Source organism: Apiospora marii, assembly GCF_038362585.1.
Source record: "Apiospora marii strain CBS 49790 chromosome Unknown utg000007l_segment0_segment0, whole genome shotgun sequence".
NCBI classification, from domain to species: Eukaryota; Fungi; Ascomycota; class Sordariomycetes; order Amphisphaeriales; family Apiosporaceae; genus Apiospora; species Apiospora marii.
Genome location: NW_027117379.1, coordinates 1,670,440 through 1,694,584, shown reverse-complemented (window position 1 = coordinate 1,694,584; position 24,145 = coordinate 1,670,440). Strand labels below are relative to the sequence as shown.

The 24,145-nt window shown below is 53.9% G+C and overlaps 6 protein-coding genes across 6 annotated transcripts; 2 read left to right on the top strand and 4 right to left on the bottom strand.

Annotated features, from left to right (window-relative positions):
• Window positions 1-266: 266 nt before the first annotated feature.
• PG985_010912 (uncharacterized protein) lies at window positions 267-1,358 on the bottom strand (the record flags this gene model as incomplete). Its single annotated transcript, XM_066830679.1, has 1 exon — window positions 267-1,358. One exon carries the CDS (start codon window positions 1,356-1,358, stop codon window positions 267-269), a length of 1,092 nt encoding a protein of 363 aa, XP_066681361.1.
• A 954-nt stretch (window positions 1,359-2,312) lies between these two features.
• On the bottom strand, window positions 2,313-3,158 carry PG985_010911 (protein ORM1; the record flags this gene model as incomplete). The annotated part of the gene is made up of 3 exons (XM_066830678.1): window positions 2,313-2,366; window positions 2,428-2,786; window positions 3,020-3,158. The coding sequence occupies 3 exons, from the start codon at window positions 3,156-3,158 to the stop codon at window positions 2,313-2,315; spliced, it is 552 nt and encodes a 183-aa protein (XP_066681360.1).
• A 2,440-nt stretch (window positions 3,159-5,598) lies between these two features.
• PG985_010910 (uncharacterized protein) lies at window positions 5,599-7,806 on the top strand (the record flags this gene model as incomplete). The annotated part of the gene is made up of 1 exon (XM_066830677.1): window positions 5,599-7,806. One exon carries the CDS (start codon window positions 5,599-5,601, stop codon window positions 7,804-7,806), a length of 2,208 nt encoding a protein of 735 aa, XP_066681359.1.
• Window positions 7,807-13,991: 6,185 nt separating this feature from the next.
• Window positions 13,992-17,912, top strand: PG985_010909 (uncharacterized protein; the record flags this gene model as incomplete). Its single annotated transcript, XM_066830676.1, has 1 exon — window positions 13,992-17,912. One exon carries the CDS (start codon window positions 13,992-13,994, stop codon window positions 17,910-17,912), a length of 3,921 nt encoding a protein of 1,306 aa, XP_066681358.1.
• A 1,445-nt stretch (window positions 17,913-19,357) lies between these two features.
• On the bottom strand, window positions 19,358-20,310 carry PG985_010908 (uncharacterized protein; the record flags this gene model as incomplete). Its single annotated transcript, XM_066830675.1, has 3 exons — window positions 19,358-20,108; window positions 20,163-20,197; window positions 20,263-20,310. 3 exons carry the CDS (start codon window positions 20,308-20,310, stop codon window positions 19,358-19,360), a joined length of 834 nt encoding a protein of 277 aa, XP_066681357.1.
• A 356-nt stretch (window positions 20,311-20,666) lies between these two features.
• On the bottom strand, window positions 20,667-24,111 carry PG985_010907 (uncharacterized protein; the record flags this gene model as incomplete). Its single annotated transcript, XM_066830674.1, has 6 exons — window positions 20,667-21,218; window positions 21,486-21,504; window positions 21,691-21,921; window positions 22,231-22,947; window positions 23,006-23,726; window positions 23,793-24,111. 6 exons carry the CDS (start codon window positions 24,109-24,111, stop codon window positions 20,667-20,669), a joined length of 2,559 nt encoding a protein of 852 aa, XP_066681356.1.
• Window positions 24,112-24,145: the final 34 nt, after the last annotated feature.

Genomic DNA, 24,145 nt, shown 5'->3' with positions numbered 1-24,145 from the left:
AGAAGAAATTGTGTTAGACATAGCAATCATGCATACCAAAAGGCCCCCCTCAACGATGACCAGAAGAAACCAAGCCCCAGTCCATACTCCCCTCCCTTCGTTCCGATCACATTGGTTTGACAAACAGACCGAACCCCCGCCGAACCACGAGAGGACTTGCATACCTAAAGCAAGGGAGTAATGGAGGACTTTGTACGCTCCAAGCTGAGTTGACGGGCTCTGGTGCGTGACATGCAGCCCTTGCAGTGCTAGACAGAGGCACCCACTCAGAGGAGAGCGAACACCCCCGCACCCAGGCCGAAAAGGAGGCCACTGGCAGCGGAAGCACCGAAAGTAGCCGCCCCGGCGGTCTTGACCGCGGCCGGCGTCGAAGTGGTGGCCGCAGTCGTAGTAGTAGAAGAAGCCTTCGTGGACGCGGGCTGAAGCGTAGTGGCCTGCGCAGAGGGAAGAGCCAACGCGGGTGTGGGTTGAAGCGCAGTGATCTGCTTGGGCGTCGCAGATGAAACCGCCGGGGTCGGCGCGACCACCACCACCGCCGGCACCGCGAGGGTGCTGGTCGAAAGCCGCTGGATGGGGATGTTGGTGATGGCAGGGGCAGGGGCGGCGGGGGCCGGGGCGGGGGCCGAAGTCGTGACGACAATGGCGCTGACGAAAGTGGAGACGATGGACCAGGGGGTCGGCATCGTGGTAGAGCAGGGGAGCGTAGTAGTGACGGTGACGGTGCCAGCGCTGACCCAGACAGCGCTCGAGGCAGTGGTGGTGGCGATGACGGGCCGGACGGGATGGGGTTGCCGCGAGTGCGACGACACGGCCGGGGCCGGGGCCGGCTGCGTCCAGGTGTAGTTGCTGCTGACGTAGACCAGGGGCTGCGTCGGCGCGGGCGAGAGCTGTGTGCACACAGGGCAAGGCTGGGTCATGGTGACGGTGCCGCTGGCCCAGAGGGTGGTGGTAGCGGGCGAGGAGGCGATGAGTTGCGCCGGGGTAGTGGCGACCAGGGCCGGGGTGGTTGAAGTAGGCGCGCAAGTCGTCACCGTCGTCACGCCGCCGGGGCAGCTAGTACAGGGCAGCGTGAGCGTGACGGTGGAGTTGGACCAGAAGGACTGCGTGGTCGTCATCAGGACGGACTGGTTGACCGTGACGAGCTGCGTCGTCACCGACAGGGGCGCCGGGTCCGCACTGGCGGTCATGGGAGCAGTCGTGGGGGCAGCCGTGGACAGGTTACCCACCTGTCGTCGGTGAGGGACAGGGGCGGCCTCGAACAAGCCCAGCCTATTCAGGCCGGCACCGCCGCGCCGCTGGACGTTGTTGGCCTCAGCCATGCTCAAAAGAGCGAGAAGACCGATTGCGGAGAGCTTCATCTTCCTTTGTCTCCAGGGGGGTATACGTGGTAGGTACGTATGATTCTGTTACGTACTTTTGGTAAAAGCGAATGTAAGATGAGTAGCGACTGTTGGGAAAAGGAGAGGGGTATCGATTCTCAAGAGTTCATCTGTCGAGCCTGCGGACTACGTATTCAAGACTGATTGTAACGAGTGAAAGTTGTCAGAACGTCCAGAAAGACTTCTTGCCAGGATTTATATAGCAGTAAGACTGCATTATTGCCATAAACAATAAACACACCTTCGCAGATGGAAGCCGGGCACTTCCCACAACAAGAACGGCACACTAGGAGGCTATCATCTTCCCATCTTGCCTCAACTTCGGCCGGGCAGCTTTTGACATTGTACTATCTCTGACCAAACCGGTATATCAGCCTGCAGTAGTTTGGCTAAGAGTTTCCGCCGTCCAATTGGAAGTTTTTGTTCTGTTTCATTCCATGTCTGTTGGGATGCTAGAGTACCGCGCCAGGCAAAGAGCTTCAGCAGCCACTGGCCCGATGGTTGTATGATACATATGAATAACAGCACCCACCACTCGCGACAATGGCTGTTTACCGACGGCCACCAGGGTTGATCTAGACCAAAGGTCCTGGCTGAACCCGGAGGGCCCGGCCGTACTTTGAGTTCACATATACATTCCTCGGCCCGTGTGATGAGCCCTAAGTGAGAGATTTACTCGTCGCGCCGTCTGGACTAGGCATTGCACTTCTTTTTCCTGGCTGCTTGCCTTTCTATGGTAGGTACCTGGTGTTTGGCGTCATTTGCTGCCTTGGCAGGGTCTTGGCTCCCCGTCTTCCCCTGGCTCCCCTTGCGTAGGTGTGTGGTGACATAAAAACCCATGAGCCCCATGGGCCCCATGAGCCGACCAATGCTGTGGTATCTCTCTTCTCCCTCGCGGTCGTTGAGTTGGCACCTTCTTTCGGATTCACACTCTCAGTGGGCCTCCTCAGGCACACCGGAAAATAGGCCGACCCTCATACGGTGACTCTGCAAGGAACGGGTCAGTATTCTCCATTAGTTTCGGGCCGGGGGTTTGACTTGTACGCACAAATGGTAGCTTAGGTATTACCACAGCGAGAGTAGCCAGAAAGTTGATGGTGAAGTACGTGAGGTCGTAGTTGGTGTAGTGCGTGCTCAGGAGGAATAGGACGATGGGCACACTAAGAAGAAACTTCTTGGCCGGTGTGTACTGCGCGCCATCGTCGATTTGTTCCCACATGTTCAAGTTGTCGTAGGCTCCGCTGTTGAACTCAAAAGGCGTACCGCGGACCCAATGGAACATGATATACGAGCCGAACATGTACGAGATATTCGTCAAGGTCCACGAGGTTTCCTGGGAGACGCCGGGGATAACATCGTAGAAGACCTTAAGGGCGAAAATCAGGACGAAGTGAATCGTCCAAGCACCTATATGGAGATATTCAGGTTAGCTCGCCTGGCCAGAACCAAGTTGAACATTCCAGGAACGACTCCCTCCCTCTCCCGCTACTGCGGCTCTTGCGATGCTTGTCCTTCGGGTTGTTTCCACGCCACCCCGGGCCAAACCTTGTTTGGTGTTTGCGCCATGCCTTTTGGGAATGCCGGGGGCCAACCATCCTCATCACGTCCCTGGCTCGGGGGCGTAGATATATGTCACGTACCTTTCGCGTTGACCCATTGTGCGTTCAAGTTCGGGAGGGCCGATTGGTCACTCAGTTGCTCTATAGGCTCCTGAGGCTCTTGGTAGATCTGCAGGATACTACTGGACCTCCGTCTCCTGGTCGTCTTCCCCTCGTCCATGTTCAGATACGTATTTCCCGCTCGCGGAGGGGGGTTCGTGCCGACGCCGTAGGACACGGTGCGGGGAAGTACTATCGGAGAAGCCAGCTTGGCGGTATTGGAGGAATCCTCGTGAAGCTTTGTGTTGGCCACCGTGGGCAATTTGTTCGTCAAAGTCTCGCAACGGGGCGGGACTTTGCTAAGGCCGGGAAGAGGTAGGATGCGGGAGTCGTGGGACTTTTCGTTTCGCTTAGCGACGAAGACGGTCAGGGAGCGGCGATGGACGCGGGCGTGGGAGACAGTTGTAGTGCTTTTCGTAGTGCCTCGTGATGTCACAGAAAAACAAGATGCAGGCGGCCAATGGGGTTTGTCGGGAGGGCTAGCAAAAGGAAACCCGGAGGCGAAAATACCAGGCGTAGTAGTAGTAAAAGTAGTAAGTCGTAGTAGTAGCTAGCTCTAAGGGAGCATATGCACAAGCCGCGACACGTGAGCCAGAACAATATGGGTGCTGCTACTTTGTAGAGATGCCAATCAATGGTGGAGAAAAAGGAGAAGTGGCCTGCAGGACCAATGGAGAGCGCGCGAATCGAAATAGGCAGCGAGCGATTTCCGTTTTCTCGTAACTCTTTTTGCGGGGATTCCGGATGGGAAGTGGAAGTCTGAGGTCAGATCAGGTCGGATCGTGTGGTATCGTATCGGGTGTGCAGATGCGCGTACACACAAACGTTTGCTTGTTTGGCGATGCGATGAGGATGACTTTTTTTTCTCGGTCAATTGAGGTCAGATGTAGGTACTGGGATGGTATTAAGGTCTGTATGTAGGTAAGTAGGTACATGCAGCTCAAAAAGGGTCACGGGTAGGTGGTAGGGGGGGTGAAAGAGGGTTGTAGGTCACTTGTCCAGCTGGAATTGGAGGAAGCCGGCACACTCTTTAGGCAGGTGGTGGGAAGAAGTCGGTACCTCCAGGCCGCATTTGTAGGAGGCTCGAAGCTTTCTGTGTTGCAGCGCGGCTCTCTCTCCTGTTCCTGTCTTGCTGGCTGGGTTCCTGTCTGGGGGGCCAAGCCGGATGGTGGATCAGGTTACGTGGATGGTTGACTTACACCCAGCCTATCAGACAGCAGGGCCGCAACTCGCGGACACCGGCAGTTCAGCAACAGTCTTGGACTGCTTCGCTCGCATCGCATGAGGTTCTCTCCAATCGCTTCATTCCGCCTCAGAAACATCCCAATTCATTACCAGGTTGCATCGGGGGCCGTTACTGCGCCAGGGGCATCTTCTGGGCCGTCTAGAATGGGCATTCGGTGCGGAGATGGAACCCGATTCCGGGATGGTCCCCTAGCCTCCCCTTGCCATTGGTGCCATTACTCTCGCTTGTGTCCCATCTCGTCGGTGCGCCAAGAGCTATTGCAATAAGCGCAGGCACAGATTCCTGTCTGCTGGGATGCGACGGTAGTCAATGCGAATAGGAGCAAGCAACAAGCACAAGCTTCGCCGCCCACTTGTATGTGCGAGCAAGAGGCAATTGGAAAAGCTGAGCTTACTACTGCTACCAGCCGCACCCGTCCGTTCTGCCCGTCCCAGGTCTTCCAGGGTCTCACTTATCAGTGATCAGACATCTAAAGGTTCCACTGATAAATATCTGGCCCCGCCACCGTGTCTGCTCCCCCTTGGTTCTCGAAGCGAAAAACGAACCATCCTTGCCATTGGGGATGCAACACGAGAAAAAGGCTGTGGTGCTGTGATCCCTTGGAGAATCGAATACTAATGATTAGATAAATACGTAAGAAAGTAAACAGTATAGTATTCGAGATCTCATATAAAGTGCATTCATTCAAGGAGAATCCCCCCTTTTGGATAAATTCTCGTCTTCCGCAAGCTGTTGAGTAGCTTGCTCTCGGAATCCACCCGGAACCAACTGTCCGGTAGAGGAACGAGCACATGCGATGGCAGCTGCTTCGAGTTCCATAACACACTTACCTCGTAGATGTGCTTGGTGGCTCGATAGCAAATTGAATTGATAAATGATAACTGTATGTACATAGTGTTATCAAAGTGGACAAGGAAAATCCACGCACTTGCACAGAATGTTGCGCACACCTAACGCATGGTAGGTAATTTCTATGCGAACATAGTGGTTGGCTTCAGTGGGAAAAACAGAGATCAATATCAATTGAATCTGGGTCAGCAGCAGGCCTGTCCGTCAACCTGTCCCATTCCAGTTGGTTGATGACCCCCTGTACCCACTAACGCATTGCTGGAAGGGCGACTGCAGGACCCACCTTCCCACCCGCGTCGCAAAACTCTAAACTAAAGTTGCGATCATTGATACAGCCGCCTAAAAATCCGCATATCTGCTGAGAGAAAACAACAGTGCCTTACCCTACCAACGCTGCCTCGCTTGCGCAATTGATCGTGAGCAGCCATCACATCTCCAATTGGACTTGCATTACAAGCAGCCGCGAATGGCAGGTGAGTCAGACACTTCACCGGGTGGCCAGAAACGGCCGCGCGATTATGGTGAAGAGCTGAAGGGCTTGACACCTGAGCGCCACAGTGATCGAGAAGGCTCTTCTACACCCACAAGAAAGAAGCAGCGAACAGCACACAGCCCTGGACCTGATGCCCCGGTTCCGTCGGGTGATGGAGAGGTGAATGAACTGGCCGCGCATCATGACACTCCCTCTTCAGGGATCGCGGCTGAGCCAGAGAGCGCACCAGCACCCTCGGCTGTGCTAGATCCTGTACCTGGTGATGAGCCTGCTCGAGAGAATGAACCGGAGATAACATCCTCTCAAGGTCCTGTGGGCATCAATCGTGGGGTCCGTCTTCTTGGGGTGAGGACTTCGTTTGGGAAGCCTAAGGGAACTTCGGCCACACATCCTACCCAAACCCCCACCATTAACTCAACTGCACCCTCTGAAACGCCCACTGAGGACCGTCCAAAGATTGATCCAGCTGATACTCGCCTAAAGAATGGTCCGGCTGATGGCCGCCCAAAGAGTGGTTCGGCTGATGAGTACTCAGAAGGTGAAGTTGGAGAAGATGACGTGAGTGGTGACGACGAAGATGGCGAGGACGGTGCAGATGGCGAGGATGACGAGGAAGGCGAGAGTATGCCACCTACCATACCCGGTGCTTCATCTGACGGTCAGACTACGAGCTCGAACAATACTGGCTACGCTACTTTCCGAGTCTCCAAGAAGGACTGGAAACTGCCCAAGAGCGAGATACGAACCATCAAGTGGAGCAGCGGCGCCCAGACGAAATCCTCTTGGTGGGTTGATTGGGCCGAGAAGGAACTTGATCTTCTCATCGCCCTGCTTATGCGCTCCAACCCTGATAAAAAGGGAGTCGGCAGAAAAGTTGTCAGTGGTGCTCTGGGTTACATACTTCATCATCGACACGGATACTTCGTTGGTGCCAGTAGAACGAAGAACAAGGCGTCCAAGGCCGAAGCAATCAGGGTGATAAATGCCTTGGACGACTCACTTTGGGATGAAGTAACAGCCAAAGCCCAGAAGCGTATTAACAACGACGATTTCTCAGCGCCGGGAGACTCCCCTACTCAAATTTTTACCGCCACGCCGGCAAATGTGTCCAATCAGGACAACGGCAAGGGCGCTGAAGCTGCAGCCACCATGTCCGAGGACGAAGAAGTCCGCCAGCTAGAATTGTACTTCCCGCGGGTCGGCGACGTTCAAGTCGTGTGTTTACATTGCGTCAGTACACAACATCGGTCTGAAAGCTGCCCGTCTTTGAAATGCGGGTTCTGCGAGAGTGACGATCACATGTCATACGCGTGCCCCACAAAGAAACGATGTACCAGATGCTACCAGCTTGGTCACAGTTCATCCTCTTGTCAGGAGAAGCTTGCATTGGCCAAGGAAGAGCGTCCTGGTTGTGCTTATTGCTCGGCTCGCGGCCACATGGAAGATCGCTGCCCTACAGTTTGGAGGAGCTATCAGCCAGGCTTGACAGAGCTCAAGAAAGTCAAGGACATCCCCTGCTATTGCTACATGTGTGGCACGGCTGGCCATTACGGACCAGAATGTGGCCTGGTCAGCAAGAAGCAGAAGGCAGAGGCTCAGGGCCTGTGGACGACATGGTCCAAGACAAACCGTGACTCTTATGTCGACCCAGAGAGTACCAACATTGCCATCGCGCAGGTAGGTATTGACCACCCGACCGCCAATGAGGTGCCCGAGTTCCATATCAAAGGCAAGGCAACGAAGAAGACTCATATCCATTTCATCTCGAGCGATGACTCCGAGGGCGAGTTCATTCAGCCACCCGTCATTAGAGGCGGTCCAGGCAAGGGAGGTATCAGCATTTCTACCAATATCGTCAATCCGACACAGCAGCAGTCCAGTCGGCCGCCACGACGAGCTCGCAACAACGGTCACCCGCCTCCTCCCGGGGCTGCGGATATGCCGCCGCTTCCGCCTGGACCTCCCCCGCCTATGGTCTTCAGTGGAAACTCCAATGGCAATGGCATTAGCAATGGCTCGCAGAGGTCTTTCCACCCCTTGCCACCGCGTCCCGGTGGTATGAACTCTAACGGCGGCGGTGGTGGAGGGGGAGGTGGACGGGGTGGTGGCAACAGAGGCCGAGGACGCGGAAGAGGGCGCACAGGAAACAGAGGCGGCGGCGGCGGCGGCGGCGGACGCTAGACGCCGTGCTACTTACCGGCATAGTATCTGTTAATGCAGGAAAGTCTATTGGCAGTTGGCTCTGGCTCGTAAAAACAGACATGCTGCAGACGAGTGCGAGAGCGATCGATCAGCATATAGTCTGCAGAGTTGAGCAATGAATGAAGAGCGTAATAGACATACATATTGAGAGCATCACCAGATGATTGCAACTCGGTGGTTTCCTAGAGGCAGGCGACACAAGCCTTGTATATTAGCGCAACCGTGAAGGTAGGACGCTCGATGTTCAATCAGTGTGCATGTATTATCGAGTGTCACTCGTTTGGTATTTGATTGGAGCCAGCCCAAGACATCGTCGACCATTGCAGAAGCACATGATCTGCTATGTTGGGTGCACATGCTTCATCGAGATGTTTCACGTTGCTCTTCGTCAACATTGGTATAGGAACCTTTCTGGTTCAATGGTTTGCAGAATATTACACTGAGGTAGAAGTTGACGCCGACAATCATCTCAATCATCTCATATTTTACGCCGGTATCCATATATCAGTGTGCCTACGGAGTACCCCAGCCAGATTTATCCCGTAAACAGCCAGCTGCCAGCTATCACATTCTCCAACACAACACCGGAATAATATCACGTGAATAGACATGCAGTAGCACCTATAGATGCGACGCCCCGGCGGTGACGTTGCTTTGGCATGCAAGCGTCGGCCCGCTGCAGGATATCTGTACGAGTCTGAGCTTCTTACAGTTTCTTTGCTTTTGTTTGAACTGTGGTAGTTGGTAGCGTTTGGAGACAGGTGACTGTTGACCTCACTCGACATCAGTCACATCTGCTTCGGATCCCACCTGATCTCATCCGAGCCGAGACCAACGCCAACTCCTTAGCCAAGTCATAGCGTCGACTTGAGGTTGAGATACATGAAGCAAGCATCGAAACGGCTGCTACCTGCCGACATGCGTAGGTGTCTAGCTGGCTGGCGGCATGCATTAGGTAGCCAGCTATCCCGTCTCAGCCTTGTGGCAGCTCGCCCGCATCTGTCAATTGCCTTTGAATATCGTTGGGGCGTCTGCCTTTCGATACAATTTGGGGCGCCAGTTGCCGTCCGTTAACATGGGATAAAGTTTGCTTGGCCTCACAGCCCTGAACGGGCGTTCGCGACTTCTGGGGCGTTCGATAGCGGTCGACGGAGAAGATCAAGGAGGTTGGGCACAGAGCAAAAAGAAGCAAAAAGACCCGACGATCTCTTACGATCTGGTGCTGTCACGACGTCAAGGCGTGGGCTGTTGCTACTACATATGTATATACATTGTCTTTGGAGAGCGAGATTAGAAAAATCCTGGGAAAGTGACCAGTCGCCCACAGATGCATACAATATAACGCTCCGAGTCTATTATGCCTATTCATACATACCCCCATCTCGCTGATGGTTCCCGTACACTATACCTCAAACGTTTGCCCCTGCGGCGGTGATTGGGGTTCACGGTACATGCATCTGCAATGGTGTGTGTGATGGGAGGGGTTGGGCCGACAGACGCAAAGGTAAGGTAAATGAAGTTATCATATCCGCCCACGAATCATGGGCCTCGAAGTCGAGAGCCATGGACCAATAGACCCGGGTGCCGACGCAAAAGCAAATTTCTTCTTGCGAGACACAAATCTTCACGGCCTGTCCAGCAAGCCAGATCCTCGATGGCGTCTCGGGCTGGCGTTTGCCTGGAAAGGCAGGGGGGGGGGGGGCTGCGCGCCACGAGAGAAAAAAGCAAAAGGGGAGAAAGAAAAAAAGGCCCCTCCGTCGAAAGGAGGCAAGCGCGCAAAATGCACGTAATTGCTTGCAGCACACTATTTGGCGAAATGTGCCGGCTTTCAATAGATCCCAGCCGGCGTCCCTTCAACCTGCCCCCTACAGCCAACCACAGCAGTGCAGCTGGGAGATCCCAGCTCCGGTAAAGAGGCGGCTGGTTAGTTCCCCTGAATGATAGCGACGTCCCGATCTACATCTTGGAATATTGGATTAGACTTCTCATGGCTAATGGCAGATGCGACGTCAGTGTTGCAATGCTGTTGGATACATCAACCCTGGCTATAGTACGACGTCAAGCGGCCCAAGAAAACAGCAGTATCATTGCTCATGCCATCCTATCTATTGCAGAGCGAGCTGAGAAAGTGCGCGAGGCATGCATGCCTCCAGTGAAGCCAGAAGGGATGATATTCAGATGGCCAGCTGAGATGACAGCTGGACAGCCTCCCTGCCCAGGCTTGCTCGGCTTCTCATGATATGATGATTGTATTGCGTCCGAAGAGACCAGGCTAGCGAGGAACTTGTCGATGATAGTACTGAACCCACGATGATCTAATCGCGAAAATCAATCCACCCGTCTGACTTAAGCAACGAGGCTGGTTCTGGCTAGTATAGCAACGGCGTCGCGCATTGTCACCGCGCCAGTGCGTGCGATGGTCAGCTACTAGAAGGACCCCGGATACGTTCTTGTATTGTTTTGTTCTTTTTCGAAGACTGCGCCCGCTGGGAAATAGCAAACCCACAGCCTCGTAGCAGAGGATGCAGCATCTGTACCCGCCACCGCCGCCTTATTCTTTAACGGAGTGGAATTCCTCCGGTCTCAACTGAAGCCAACGGGCTAATGAAATGGATGTTCCGCCGGGAGGACCGACGTAAATGCCATTATCAGGCAAACAGCCGCAGGCAACTTGACTCTGCAGGCTTCCTCACCGCTGTTGTTGGTAGGGAGGCTGTCGGATCGGTCGTGACGTCCAATTATGTAGATGGGTGATGAGTGATGTTCATTTTTAGACCCCAAGGATCACTCTGGCTGGCGGGCATGTTACAGGACGATCGGTATTACTAGAAAGGTAAACCATTGCCGATGGTGCTTACGGCTACGTAATGTTGCGTGCGGGCAGTCAGTGAATGGGATGGAACGGTGGGTTGGCAACATTTGTTCTTTCTGATAGATAATCTCGACTACCGGTTGAAGTTGCTGCCGTTGGACACACGTATCAATATATTCCCTCTGGTTCGCAATGGCAATGCTTTTGCCGGAGTGATAGGGGTGCACGCCTACTTAATTCATTTTGGGACAGGCTGCTTGGTCCGAATCGAGGCAAGTACGCGGTAGGTAGCCTCCCTTGAAAACCCCCGAACACGTGTGCACTAACATCTCGAAGATCAACAGGCCTACAGCATCTAATCTTACGGCGTCGGTGCGGAGTGAGCGCATGTGTACGCATGTATCCATCCATAGCAACCTTTATTTTAGCAGTGGTCTTCCCAGAGGACACCAATGCGACCTTGACGTCTTTGGATCTTGCTGCGCGAATCAGTCACAGCTAATGGATGATGCTCACACTCCCGATTATTGCAGACACTAATAACAGCATCGAAGAAGGCTCCTACTGTATGTACAATGTATGCATTCCCCACGTTGCTTGATTCATTGATGATTAAACCCTGGTTCGATTCTCGCGTGCCTTTCACCACACTAGACTGCTAAAACGGTAAAGGACCGCGGTGGGGACGCTGTGTAGCCTCAAAGGCTCACGAGGGACAGACAAGGGGGCCATGAGCTTTTCCCACCGCGCAAAGCCCCACCCAACCCACCATCGGCGGCCCACCTAGTGTCCATGGTCTGTGGGAATATCCACCAGCCTCCAGGGGTTCGCCGTCCCATCGTGCAACCTTTTGAGATCTGGAAAGTCCGTTTGCAACGAAACAGGGAGCCGGAGCGGCCTATTGTGTGCATGCAAACAAATGGGATTTGCGCCGCCCGCGCCCGGGAAGTCTGCCTTTTGGTTCGTAACGGTTGCTGCGACGTAGCTAATAGAGTGAAAATAGAGGAGACCGGCCGCGATGCATTCGAACTGAAATCTCGCAGAGACCCTCCTCAATCACGTTTGTGCAAGGTGCGTGCTACCCGCAATCTTTCCTCTCTCGGGACGAAGGGGAAGAAGAACATTGAAGACGTTTCGTCGGTGGCAGTAAAGGAGGGCATCGGTCCCGCACCACGCATGTCAGCGTTGTTGCTAGCAAGCAAAGATGTCTCCCGATTGGCAATGAGCAAGTCAAACGAAGTTCCAACGTCAGCGAGAGCAATCGACTTCCAAGGATCTACGTTGTACGTGGTAGTAAGCAGTGCAGCGTGTCATACGCAACCGAAGCCACACACACACACACACATGCGAAGCCGATGCCCGGGTTCGATTGGCGCTGGTTGAGGACAGGGCGCCATATATGCTTTGGTATGGTGTGGAAGTGTTCTAAATACAGCACACAGCTCTGTTCATCCCTACCTTGACGTAGCCCGTGGTCTCAGCCGGGGCACCCATCCACACTGCCTCCGGTACAACACCCGAGTTCGGTATATTCTGCGTAGTCGGTCATACGAAACAAAGAAGAAGAGATTCCATTTCGATTTCAAACTGGCTGCCTTCTAACTGCCGCTGTCAGAGCCAGTCGGCGAAGAAATGAGGATCGTGAGCGAACTGTAATGAGAACATTGCTGAGAAGCTATGGCCCTGCAATGTTACCCTGGCATCATTAACACCCCTTGTCCAGGGGGGGTTTTCCCCAATTGCCCCAGCAGCCAAACCATGTCGTTCCCGCTAGGCAATTAAAAGTAATCTTCGCTATCCATATTGCAGCCCCTACTGGAACACGTACAGTAGCTGCCGGTCGAGCAGCAACCACCCACACTCGAATTAAGCTAAGGTTAGCCTGTGTGTGAGTGTGTGTGTGTGCTGTGCCTCGAACTCCAGTCATCATTGCAACCTTCCAGCAGGTCTAGCCCGTCCAGTTTGTTGCCGAATGTCTCTATGGTTGGTCTCTGATGAACCACCTTCTATTGCCTACTGCATACCTGCCTACTTGGATCTTCCTTCCTTCCTCAACCCTCCTTGCTTCGTTTGCTCGGTCCGGTTTGGTTCGACGACTCGGTGTGTTTCCCTTCCTTCTTTTTCTCTTTCCACGCAAACAGAACACCGGCCGGGCGAAACCAGGACGAAACGATATTGGCAATCCCGAGCTTTGCCCACCCACTTGCTTGCTCCCACCCAGGCCACCAGACCACCCAATAATTACACACGCACACACACACCTGACTCCCAGTCGCTTTACCTACACGACGAGAGCGGCCGCCTCGCCCAACCCAGCGCACACGAGGGTACGTACGTCCGGTCCCGTTTCTTCTGATTTGATTCCTTGCGCAAAGGCGAGAGAGGGAGAGAGAGGGGAGGAGCGTTTTCGGGTACTTGACTTGTAAATCCCGGAGTACGGCCCCCTTTGCTGCATTCCTGAGGCGAACTCTCAGCCGGTCTCCACAGGCTCGCCATGCTGGTCATGCCGTAAAGCCCACATCGCACACGCCGTTGATGGGTGAATGTGTTGAAGTCGGACAGCACCGGTCAATTGAAACAAAGCACGATAGAAGAGGAGGGGAGAGAAAGATGCGTGCATTTGCCCCTCCATGATCCTCCGGCCAAAACCATCCACAATGCCACTCTTTTTTTCCGCGTCTTTGCAGGGCCCGCGCATCTTCATTTCTCACAGTGATCACGGATCAGAAGGAAACATCTGACAAGTGGATCGGATTTCGCAACAGGGGACCAAGTGGATAACTACAAGATTGTATGCGCGCCGTCGTCTAACTACTTTTATACTACGTATGATGTGTACCCTGTCGTCTGCCAGGAGCTGAAGAAGGAAAACAAGCCAGGCCCGGGAGAAGGAGAAGAGAAAGCTCTCGATCAACTCCTATCTATTTCGAGTATTAATCATTGCATGACTCGAATGAAAGCTTCGCGGTTGCTAAAACAACCTCCGTCCTGCATCTACCCTTCTTGCATAGTTGCACTCTTCCCTTCTTTGCCAGGCATTCCCGGTTTCTTCGTGTCGACCGTGTTTCAGCCCAGATCAATCATTCGCCGAGTCGCTAATAGCTGTTTTTTTTTCCTTATTCTTTGCAGCCCTGTCCGCTTTCGCGGCTTGCCAGTCTTCCAGCCTTTGGGGACTTTTTTTTACAGAATCAAGTATTGCGAAAGCTAATAGGACGGAACCAGCCACACGGAAGATTTGGTACATTACATACCCTCCTTCACGAACTGCCCTCGAGCAAGCAAACCTCCGCTTGCCAAGCTGCAGTGGCGGACTGCTGGTCAGGGGCGCCCGTTTTTTGGTTATCTATCAACCATGACTTCTCTTCATATCGACGCCATGTCGGCGGCAACTTCTCCCACAACTGCCATTGCGACAACACCGCGTCATGTCCGCTCCCGCACGCAGAGCATCTCGAGCGACCGACCGTCCACCATCGCCCACAGCCTGATGTCACCTCCACAGTCCGTGTCGCCTGAGGCGGCTTTCATTGCCGCTTCCGCCGCGTCACAAATTGTGACCAACGACCACGACAGCCACTCGGAAACATGGTACGACCAAGTTGGAATCGAACCCTCCGGCGAAACCGCCCTGGTCGCGACGGGCGCGCTGCAGCTTGCGAACAACTTTGTTGACCAGCTTCTGTTCAATGTTATCGCAGTTGCGAGGTCAACATCTCTCTCAGCCCTGCGACCGGCTGTCAGTGAAGTCCTCAAGCCCAAGCTCGCGAGAGATGCGGTAAACCAGGCTGATGAGGAGCTTCGGGAGTACCTGGGTGGTGGTGAGGTAGAAGACCTCGCACACTCCCCGGATGCCGAGGCACCGCACAATTGGGATCTCGAACTGGCCTGGAAGCGCACTCGGCTTCGATGCATGGTCTACTCATCCCTCGGAGACATGGAAGAAGAGGACGAAGATTATTACATGGAACAAGAACACTTCCGGGGCGAAAGCGGCGATGACATGCTCTCCGAAGCCGTATCTCCCGCAGTGGCTATCTTCTTAACGTCCATTCTTGAGTTCATGGGGGAGCAGGTGCTGGTTATTGCTGGGCAAGCCGCCTTCAACCGCTTGCGAGTCAAATACGAGAAGGAGCTTAAAGATGGCACACGAATGCCAGGCGACATCTCGGACCGAATCGTCGTCGAGGAGCTCGACATGGAGCGCGTCGCTCTCGATAGAACTCTGGGGAGGCTATGGCGGGCCTGGAAGAAGCGGATAAGAGCCCCTGCCGAGCTCAGCTCCCAGCGATCGTTTACCAGGAGCGCAACCCACAGCCGTCATGGTAGCATAGCCGCAGACACAGTTGGTACTTTGCCGGTCTCCAGAGAAGTCAGTATAGACGAGTCGCAGGATGTGAAGCCGGCGGCCGAGTCGAAGCCTAACGATGAGCCGACAAAGGAGGTGCGCCCTTCAGCGGTTCCCTTGCCAATGAGCAACAATGATGTTGCGGAGATTGAAGTTCCTGGGCTTGTATCCTATAGTGACGAAGAGGACAGCGACTTGGACGACGACGAGCCCCTGCAGCGCCCACGGCCCAAGAGTTGGATGGTTTTCTCTACGCTCCGGAAGCATGACCTGCCGACGCCCGCCGCCTCTCAGTCCACTTCGTCCACCTCGAAGAGTCGGAAGCGTGCCAACTCTGTTCCTACGCTCCATGCTTCACCTATTATCACGCGCATGCCTGCAGGTGCGCAACCCGAGGCGGTTGAGTCTAATGGCGACCGAGATGGCAAGCTTTCCACCGAGGCCGATGCAGTCGAGGAGGAGCCAGAACAATCCCAGGCTCGGAACGTCGTCGAGGCGGTTTCGAATGCGATCCCGACTAGCCCGATCTCAAAGATGGTAACTGGCGCCGCTGCTGTCGGTTCCGCTGCTCTGGCTGGTGTTGCCGCTATCGCTCATGGCACTGCACCACAGACCATGCCTACGCCTATGGAGGAGGAGGACGACGAACTCGATGACTTCACCGAAGAACCGCAAATCCTTACCTCGTCACGGGTGTCAATAGGTGGTCGTAGTTCGCCAGCTGTTTCGGAGTCCGGCTCGAACAGACCTCCGTCAATTCTCGTGGGACGGTCAAACAGCTTAAGCTCGGTACGCATGATCGAGGTGCACAGTCCTCGAAGCCCGAGCGTCCGATCGAGCAGACACGGCTCTGGCGAATTCGACTATCCTTCAGTCTCGCGCTCCATGAGTCTTTCGAGGGAAGGAAGCGTATCAACCCCGCCCATTGCGGAGGAAGGGACTTTTGACCCTCGAGGTGACATTTCGGCGTACTCTTCTCGAGAGAGTTCTCGAGAGAGGAATGTCAGACGTACTTCAAGCCCATCGCTTCATGGCTATGGCCCATCTACACAGGCTCATACCTCAGCGCCTACTTCAGCACCTACCTCCACTCCTAGCGCGGCTTCGACGAAGGTCACAATTTTGAACCAGTCTGTTACTAGCGGAGCTTACCTGGACATTGACACTGCACCACAGAGAAGCGAGTTGCCCCCGAGAATGTCCTCCTACTCCAAGCCACCTACCTTGCCTACATTGCCCGAGAAGAGCGCCAACAGACCTACGTACGCACACTCTTCCGTCGATCGCACAACTTCACACCGTGCGTCACCGGAATCCCCGAAGCGTGCTTGGCCCAAACAGGGCGACTCCCCTACATCATCTACCAACTCGAACAAGTTCAAGGCCGTCCGTAGCTCCGAGGAATCCACCAGCCAGCGTGCACACGATGTCGCAAAGAATTTCGAGGAATTGCTTCAGAACGATGAGACGATTCAGTACACGCTTACCCCCGAAAATATGCGTGATATGGAATTATCCCAGGCACCGAAGGGGAAGTCGAGTAAGAACGATGAGACCCGACACTCTGATCGATCCCGTTCCTCCTCAGTGAAGAGGTCTTTGTCCCTCAACAAATCCACGGGACTAGGTTCGCATCCTCCCGAGTCGCACGGCAACGCGAAGCTTGGTGGACCGGTGCCACGAGCGCCGCCTGTCTCGATGACTACCCAGGGCCGGATGGGTCCCGCCCCTCAGGCTAGAGATGCCCGGATCCCACGTGAATCCATTCAAGACTTCGCCGAGTTTATACGCTCAACGGGCCCGCCTGGTGAACGTGGGAACTTCCAGGCCAACAAGCCTGTTGCTAATCCCGGTCCCCACCGAAGAGATATCAGCAGTCCCGTACCCGCGTCCATACCCACTGCTATGCCGCCGCCCAAACGCACGGCCTCTACGAGAGCCCGTCTTCAGGCGCGTGACGCCGCTGTCAGCTCAAACAACGAGAGTTCCGATCTTATCGACTTTATCCGCAGAGGCCCCCCATCTACCGGTGCCAACCCGCGTATCCCCCGCAACATTGCTCCCTTCCGCAATACCATGGACTCGGATCAACTCCAAATGTCTGGCGCTACCGGAGGCAAGGCCGTTGATGCCGCGCTTCCGGACGTCAGAAGCAGCCAAGCTTCGACAAACGTGACGGAGACGTCGGTCAACTCGTCCATCAACTCGCAGAGCGCGCTGTTGAACAAGGCTAACAAGCCAACGAGCTATTCGAACAACTTCGATGAGGAGGACATGATACCCAAGCGAAAGCAGCGCAGAGTCCGGGACCCGTACGCTATTGATTTCAGTGATGAGGAAGACTTGGACGATCTGTTGGAGGAGGAGGCGCCCAAACCGAAACCGAAGCCCAAGAAAGAGGAGAGCTTGATCGATTTCCTCAACAACTATGACCCGCCGCCGGACCCGTCACCTCCCCAACCTTTCGTTAATACTAAGCAGCCCGCTGTGCTCAAGAAAAAGAGCACCACCAATCTGATTGCCCGCCTCCGGAACGGCAGCGCCTCAGCCGCCGATCGAACGCCGCCGCCACCGACAGGCCGTGAGTCGAGAGCATCGACTACCACCGGCAACGGCCGCGGATATACTCCCATCGTGGCCAGCATGCCTCCGAGCGGCGGCAACTCTGCAAAAATCAACGATACCATGGGACACGGTATGCCTCAAAACAGGGCACCGTCAGGCCGAGTACCGATGAAACACTATGAGCCTCGCGATGCCCACCCATCCCCAGCCATGAGGGCATCCGGAACATCCGACTTGGCGCGGTTCCTGCGAGAATCGGAACCGCCACCATCAACCTTGGCATCCGCCTCGCCGGCAGTCGAGGATAAGCCTAGCGGATTCTCGCGCATCTTTGAGCGTCGCAAGAAATCGGTTGCCCTCTAAGACTTGAGAAAAACCCGCTCAACCTTCTTGTATATAACCGTTCACATCTTTTACCTGCAAATAACCAAAATCATGGGACTACTTCTTTACTTTTGGAGCACTAGCAGTTGGCGCAGCATGACCGCTCCCCAAATAACCCCTTTACTGGCAATATTTGCCCTCTGTACACTGCTGTCACCTCTCGGCGTCGACTGTTTCTTTTTGGATATTTCCTAATCGATCTATTCTCCAGCACCGTTTGCTCCTGCGAGGGCTTTCCGCTTGATCCATTGGGTTGATACCACGTCATCGTTACCTTCTGTTTTTGTTTATCTTTTTTTTTAAATCTATTTTCTGATCTTCTCATGCTGTTGGATACGGTTGCGACTTTTCTCGGATATTTCAAAAAAGAAGCGTCCGCGAAAGCTTCTGATATACACAACAGGCCAGAGACCAAGCGAGTGGGTGGTTCATATTTGTGGGAGCAGGAAGAGGAGGAGAGAGATAAAGCGAGACTTTCTGAGTACCATCTAGTAGAGAGAGAGAGGTGTGTTTAACGACTGTATCTTAGACAGTTTCCAACCCACGATAGTCATGAAAATGAATGAAAGTAGATTACTATACGATTCGTCCCATCTACCGTGCTAGCTATGTTTGCTCTCTGGCTAGGCCAGTGTGGGTGATCCTTTATATCTGTGTTATTTCCGTCAATCATCATTACTTGGCAACATCACTTGGGGTGTCTTTGGCATGGTGAGGTTGAGGGGAAGTTCTAGCCTGACCCGACAGCGATCGCCATGTCTCAGGCACCACCAACCAGGTTGCGCTGTAGGATCGTGGTCTCACTACCACACCACTCATGGCACAATCTGACCACGCATAGCCGTAAGTCAGCAGCTGCGGTTCCCGGTTCTTGGTCATCTTTTCTCATCTCATCTAGTATATACGCCCTCAATTTCAATACTCAGCGGGCTGGCAAAGGAGAACATGACGAACTTGGTTGTACTCAGAGGCGCGCGTGTTCTGGTGTAAGTAATGATGGGGATGCACATGCAGATACTCGGGTATAGCGAGTGCGGTCTTGAGAGGCCTTGCTGTTTGGTGCAATGATGTTTTGTCATATGATCAGGACTTGAAGCACGGGTTCCGTCGGCTCGGCCGTCGTCAACGAATTTCTCAGGGCGGGCCTGAGGGTCCGAACCATCGTCCGCAACCTCGAAAAGGGGGCGGTGCCTTTCCGGCGTCTTCCGTGAACGCTACGGCTCGGATGTCTTCGAGGTCGTGCACGCGGAGGATCGCGCGGGTTCCAAGTGAGAGTGATCTCCTACTTGAAGCCGAAGATATAGGTGCTGGCACGCAATCACGAGGCATAGGTCGGAGGGTCACTTATAAATGTTCATTCCTATCTTTCTAGTGGAGTGCGCCCAGGCTTTTCTGAACCATTCTATCCCATGGAAAACGCATCCTTAGCTGCTTGGCTTTCGACCGCAAGCTACATGAATGCGATACTTGAAGTAACAGCCTGATTCGATCTCGTCGGATACCTCCTTTTCCAGTACGTCTAGCTGCTCGCTAGACATCGCCCCGGGCGCTCCTCGCTCGGCCATCAGACGTGCCCATGTGAAACAAAGATTGAGAATGCCTGCCGTCACCTTCTTTCGCGTCCCGGGTACTCTATCGGAGTCGACCACGTCGGTGACGACGGGCTCGAGACCGGCTGCCTGCATCTGCCTCGGGAGGGTGTTCCATCCGTTCTGGAACCGGGTCCAGAGGGCGGTACGGAATTGTTCGGCTATACCCCTCGTCTTCTCGACGGGACAGCCCGGGTTGATCTGCAGGTATTCGGCGTTGACGAAATCGCATTCTTCCCATTGCAGGAAGCCGCCGGGCTTGAGTAGCTGCGTGAGATTCCGGACCGTAGGCTCCCACTCCTTGGGCAGCATCGCCGCGACGACCATGCGGACGTGGACCAAGTCGAACTTGCCGTGCATTTCGGCCGGGAAAGGCTTCTTCATGTCCCGCACCGACAGAGATACATTGGGAGGCAGGGTGCCGGGGGCCGGGTAGAGGGCCGAAGAGATATCGAACCCCTCCAAAACGGCATCGGGATACGTGGGCTGGAGGCGTAGCAGAAACATCGCTGTCCCAGTCCCGACATCAGCCACCCGTGCTGTGGATGGGAGGTCGATCGAGGAGTGCAGGATGTATCCGATGTTTCTGCGTCGGGTCATCAGTCACATGCTAGGGACGGCTTCCGCAGTGCACTCTTACTCGGTCATGAGATCGAACTGCTCGTTGAGTCTGGCCTGTTATGTTACTAGGGGCTCGATTGGAAAGAGTGCCGGATGGGGGAGAGACGGGCACACCTTACGGCCTCGCTTGGCAGGCGAGTCATATTGTCTGTGTATACATCTGACATCTTGATCGATGGAATAATGATGGGGACGATTGTTCAATATGGGAAAGAAAGGAGATTGGGTTGTCAGTTGTCGGGTCGTCTGTCTTACACATTACCTCTTGCGGTCTACCTTCGGGAGCTGCGCGGTTTTCCAACGAGGCACCTAGATATCTAAGTATGTAGGTTTGCATGAAATGAAATGTGATATGTTCGTCAAATGCGAGGCTTGCTATTTTAGTTCTCCCACACGTACATTGGAGTGCTCACTCAAGTAAGGGATTGCTCACCCAAGGGATGTCATCATCATTCGTCTATCTGCTGACCGACTTTCTGTGTAATGGATAAAGACTTGAACGAGGGGCTAGCCCTGGAGAGCCCTAACGGTAACTCGAACTTCGTTGACCACCGTCCGCGAGGCCGCGGCCGAGACCCCCACCGTCCGACGCGTCGTCTTCACCTCCTAGACCGTCACGCTGCTTCGGCTCCACGAGCCCGTGCACATCACCCCGTCCTCGTGGGCGTCCGACGACGTCATTAGTATGGCTTGGTCTTCGCCGCCGCACGACCAGGACGCCAATTCCCCTTCTACGACCGAGAAAGACAGCAGCGCCGTCAGCATGGAATCCCTCATCATCTACGCGAGCAAGATCGAAGCCGAGCGCGCCTCCTGGTTGTTCATGCGCGAGGGAGAACCGAAGGACTCCGTCCTCAACACCTTCGTGCCCATGACGTGCCTCGGTGCCTTCATCCACCTGCGCCTCGTCTCGCCCATGAACGGCATGCTGCTGGGTACGTGGCAGGACGACCCAGAGACGAGCACCGACATACAGGCGCTGGACGTTCAGTGCCACGTCGAACTCGAGGACTTGGGGCTGCTGCACCTCATGGCTCTGATTTGAAAGGATGTACAAGGGGGGCGTATCGTCGCGCTGGGCGAGGAGTTTAGCTACGATGACGTCCTCGACGTCATGCGGAGGATCGATCCGGGGCGCGAACTACCTAGAAGAGCACTGGCGCAGTCTTCTGTATTGGTTGTGGTCGTGGGTACGGTTGAGAGGGGATGGTATATGGAGTTGCTGGCTAGGATGGGCAGGGGAAACCCAATGGGATTAGAGGAGAGTATTCGGCGGGCCGTGACTACTTCGTTAACGTGAGCATTAGTGTATGGCCATGCTCATTAAAGCTAGGCTACCAACCTTGAACTTGGTGGCATTTCTATTAAGGAGTCGAGACTCCTGATCTTAAGATGTACTATTGGTCGTATCTACCATGTCTTCGGCGAAGGCTACAAACTGCATTATGTGATCTGACAACATATCCTTCAACCCTTGCCGGTACTCTGGATGTACGTTCGGCGTCCCCATCGGAATTATTTGGTATACAAAATCCCAAGTTCGTGACTCTGCCTCGTATTTCTGGAGTGCAGTGTCGAGCTGTACACGAAACGCGCTTTTCGTGTAAATGGACGAAGGACGATCTGTGCCTGGGAACAGAATATCCCAAATTTGATACCATCTTTCTCTGTCACCACCCTGCACAGAATGAGGTGCAGCAGCGGATCTCGCGCAAAGTTCGCCCCATTGGTCGGTGTTGAAACCCTTGTGATGGAAGGCCGTCGGCGTACATAACATTCTATTCGTATGTTGCTTGAACTCATGATCATTGACGGAAATGAATTCCAAGCCACAGACTGGGCAATGTGGGCTCTGCTTGTGTCTCCTAAAGATGTGCTGTCTCACGTCCCCTATCCGCCTGAATCCAAGAGTACATAACTGAGAACATTCTTGGCTGCCTTCCTGCAATTCCCTTATGTAAAAAGGACAGGCAAACCTTTTTTCGTCTGCTCTCAGTATGGGTTGGACACTTTCACTATCCTGCTGCCCTCGCCTGGATCCCCTAGCTGTATTCGCTGCAAAATGATGTGCAGAACCAGATACGGACGAATAGGCACTGTCATTCCATTGTGACGAGGGACTTTGAATGGGGATGAAATGATCGACGGTCTGCATGTTTGTCGCGCCATACCGAGCAATGCTGTCTGCTGAGGACCCTTCATCCATAAGCTGGAAGGACAACCCTGATAGATCTTTTATATGTGCCGCAATATGGTTTTGCAGATGGGTGCGTGCGATTCTGTCGGCCACGTTGCCCACGAACTCGTCTTCGGAATCCTCGAAACCAATTTCTTCCTCTGCTTCAGTCTGAACACCGGGGACCTCGAAATATGCGTGTTGAGCCTGTTGGCTAAACGACCTCTGGTTGTAGTTTTGTGTAGAGTCCTTCGCACCAACATTATCCCATCTGGTCATACTGGTGTTAATCATCTCAGCACAGATTGGACACTCATTTGCCGGACGGTGAGAAACAACAACGTTTCGTCTGACTTTGCTGTTAACCTGGGACGCGGTGAATTCTTGATCGCGATGGGCTGTAGAGAGATGATTCTTGAAAGCTTCTGGTTCAGTAAACCCCAGTTTCTCTCCTGGATTGACATTACAAAACCATCTGGTCGTTTTGTGTATCTCCTGGGTCCAAAGGTTGGTGTGGGCCTGCTTCATATGGCATAACCAATCTTCTAATGAACAGAAGTAAATAAGCGATTCTGTGCATTCTTCTGAGATGCACACGTAAGGCTCAATATCCTCTTCGAAGTGCTTCCTGCGTTTTGTGAGCGTCAGGCATCTTTCAACGCTGTGAAGTCCATGCGTCAACTCACCTCCACCAATATAGATCGTCCAGCTTTGACACTGGAAAAACTTCAAAACACCAGGTACACTGGAATTGGGCGGCGCCTTGCGGGAACGAAGGCGGCTTAGGGCAAGGAAGCTCTTCGTGAATAGATGGCATATTAGAGGAAGATAAGGCGCTGCTCGAAGGGGGCTCTGTCAAGTGCTGACGAATATTCTCAGATTGCGCCTGGGACACATTTGTCGTGCTCATAATTGAATCGTTAATCGCCGCAGGAAGTGGTTTCTTTGGGAAATCTTGATCCCTCTGAGTGTGGTCGGTCTCTGCCGATTGCTCGACGAAACCAGCCTGGGGGACAGCAAGGTGCTGGAGTGTCTGTGGGCAAGTAGTAACATCCTGTTTTCCCTTTCGTCCCACGTCGAGCTTTCTTTGGTAATACTTCTGATATAGGAGGCGCAGCCGTCTATAACAGATGGATGCGACAAGCTGATCGGTAAGGGAAGACGGCATCTTCGGATGGAGGCCTTGAATGTGAAGACGTGTAAGTCTTTCGAATTCCTCATTGTCTTCGGGATTCTTTTGCGCGAAAGCCTTTAATTTTGATGCCAGATCGGAAGCTGAAAAGTTTCTGATAGCGGTTGCCAAGCGCTTTAGCCTATCTAAGGATTCTTTCATGCCGTCGAGACTGACCTGCATAGCAGGGGAGACCGAGGCCAAAGACTTCAAGTCGTCACGTGTGCAGATGATACCTGAAGATGGATCAGCATCGGAGCTTAAACTAAACAACAATCAGTCATTGTATCTGGAATACTCACATCGCTCTGTGTTTCTTCTGAGCATCCGAAGCATCTGCAAAACTAGATCTCGAATATCCGATGCGTGCATCAAGCGGCGATCGAGGGAGGCTTCTCGTGCAGCTAGAGCACCGGTCATGCCGATCCAGAAGGAAAAGCGTTGCTGATGATCTTGAACAGTTGTACACTGGTGCCCGTTGGTTGTGGTAGGGGTGTTCAGGGCCATGAGTCCGTCAAACGACCTTTGGCACTCCATTGCAGCGTCATAGATTTGCGTCTCCCCATTTTCAGAACCCATAGTTCCGTCAAGCTGGTGTTCTGAACTCCAGTGCTGATGCATGTTCTGCTTTCCGAATGATTACCATGAGCTCACG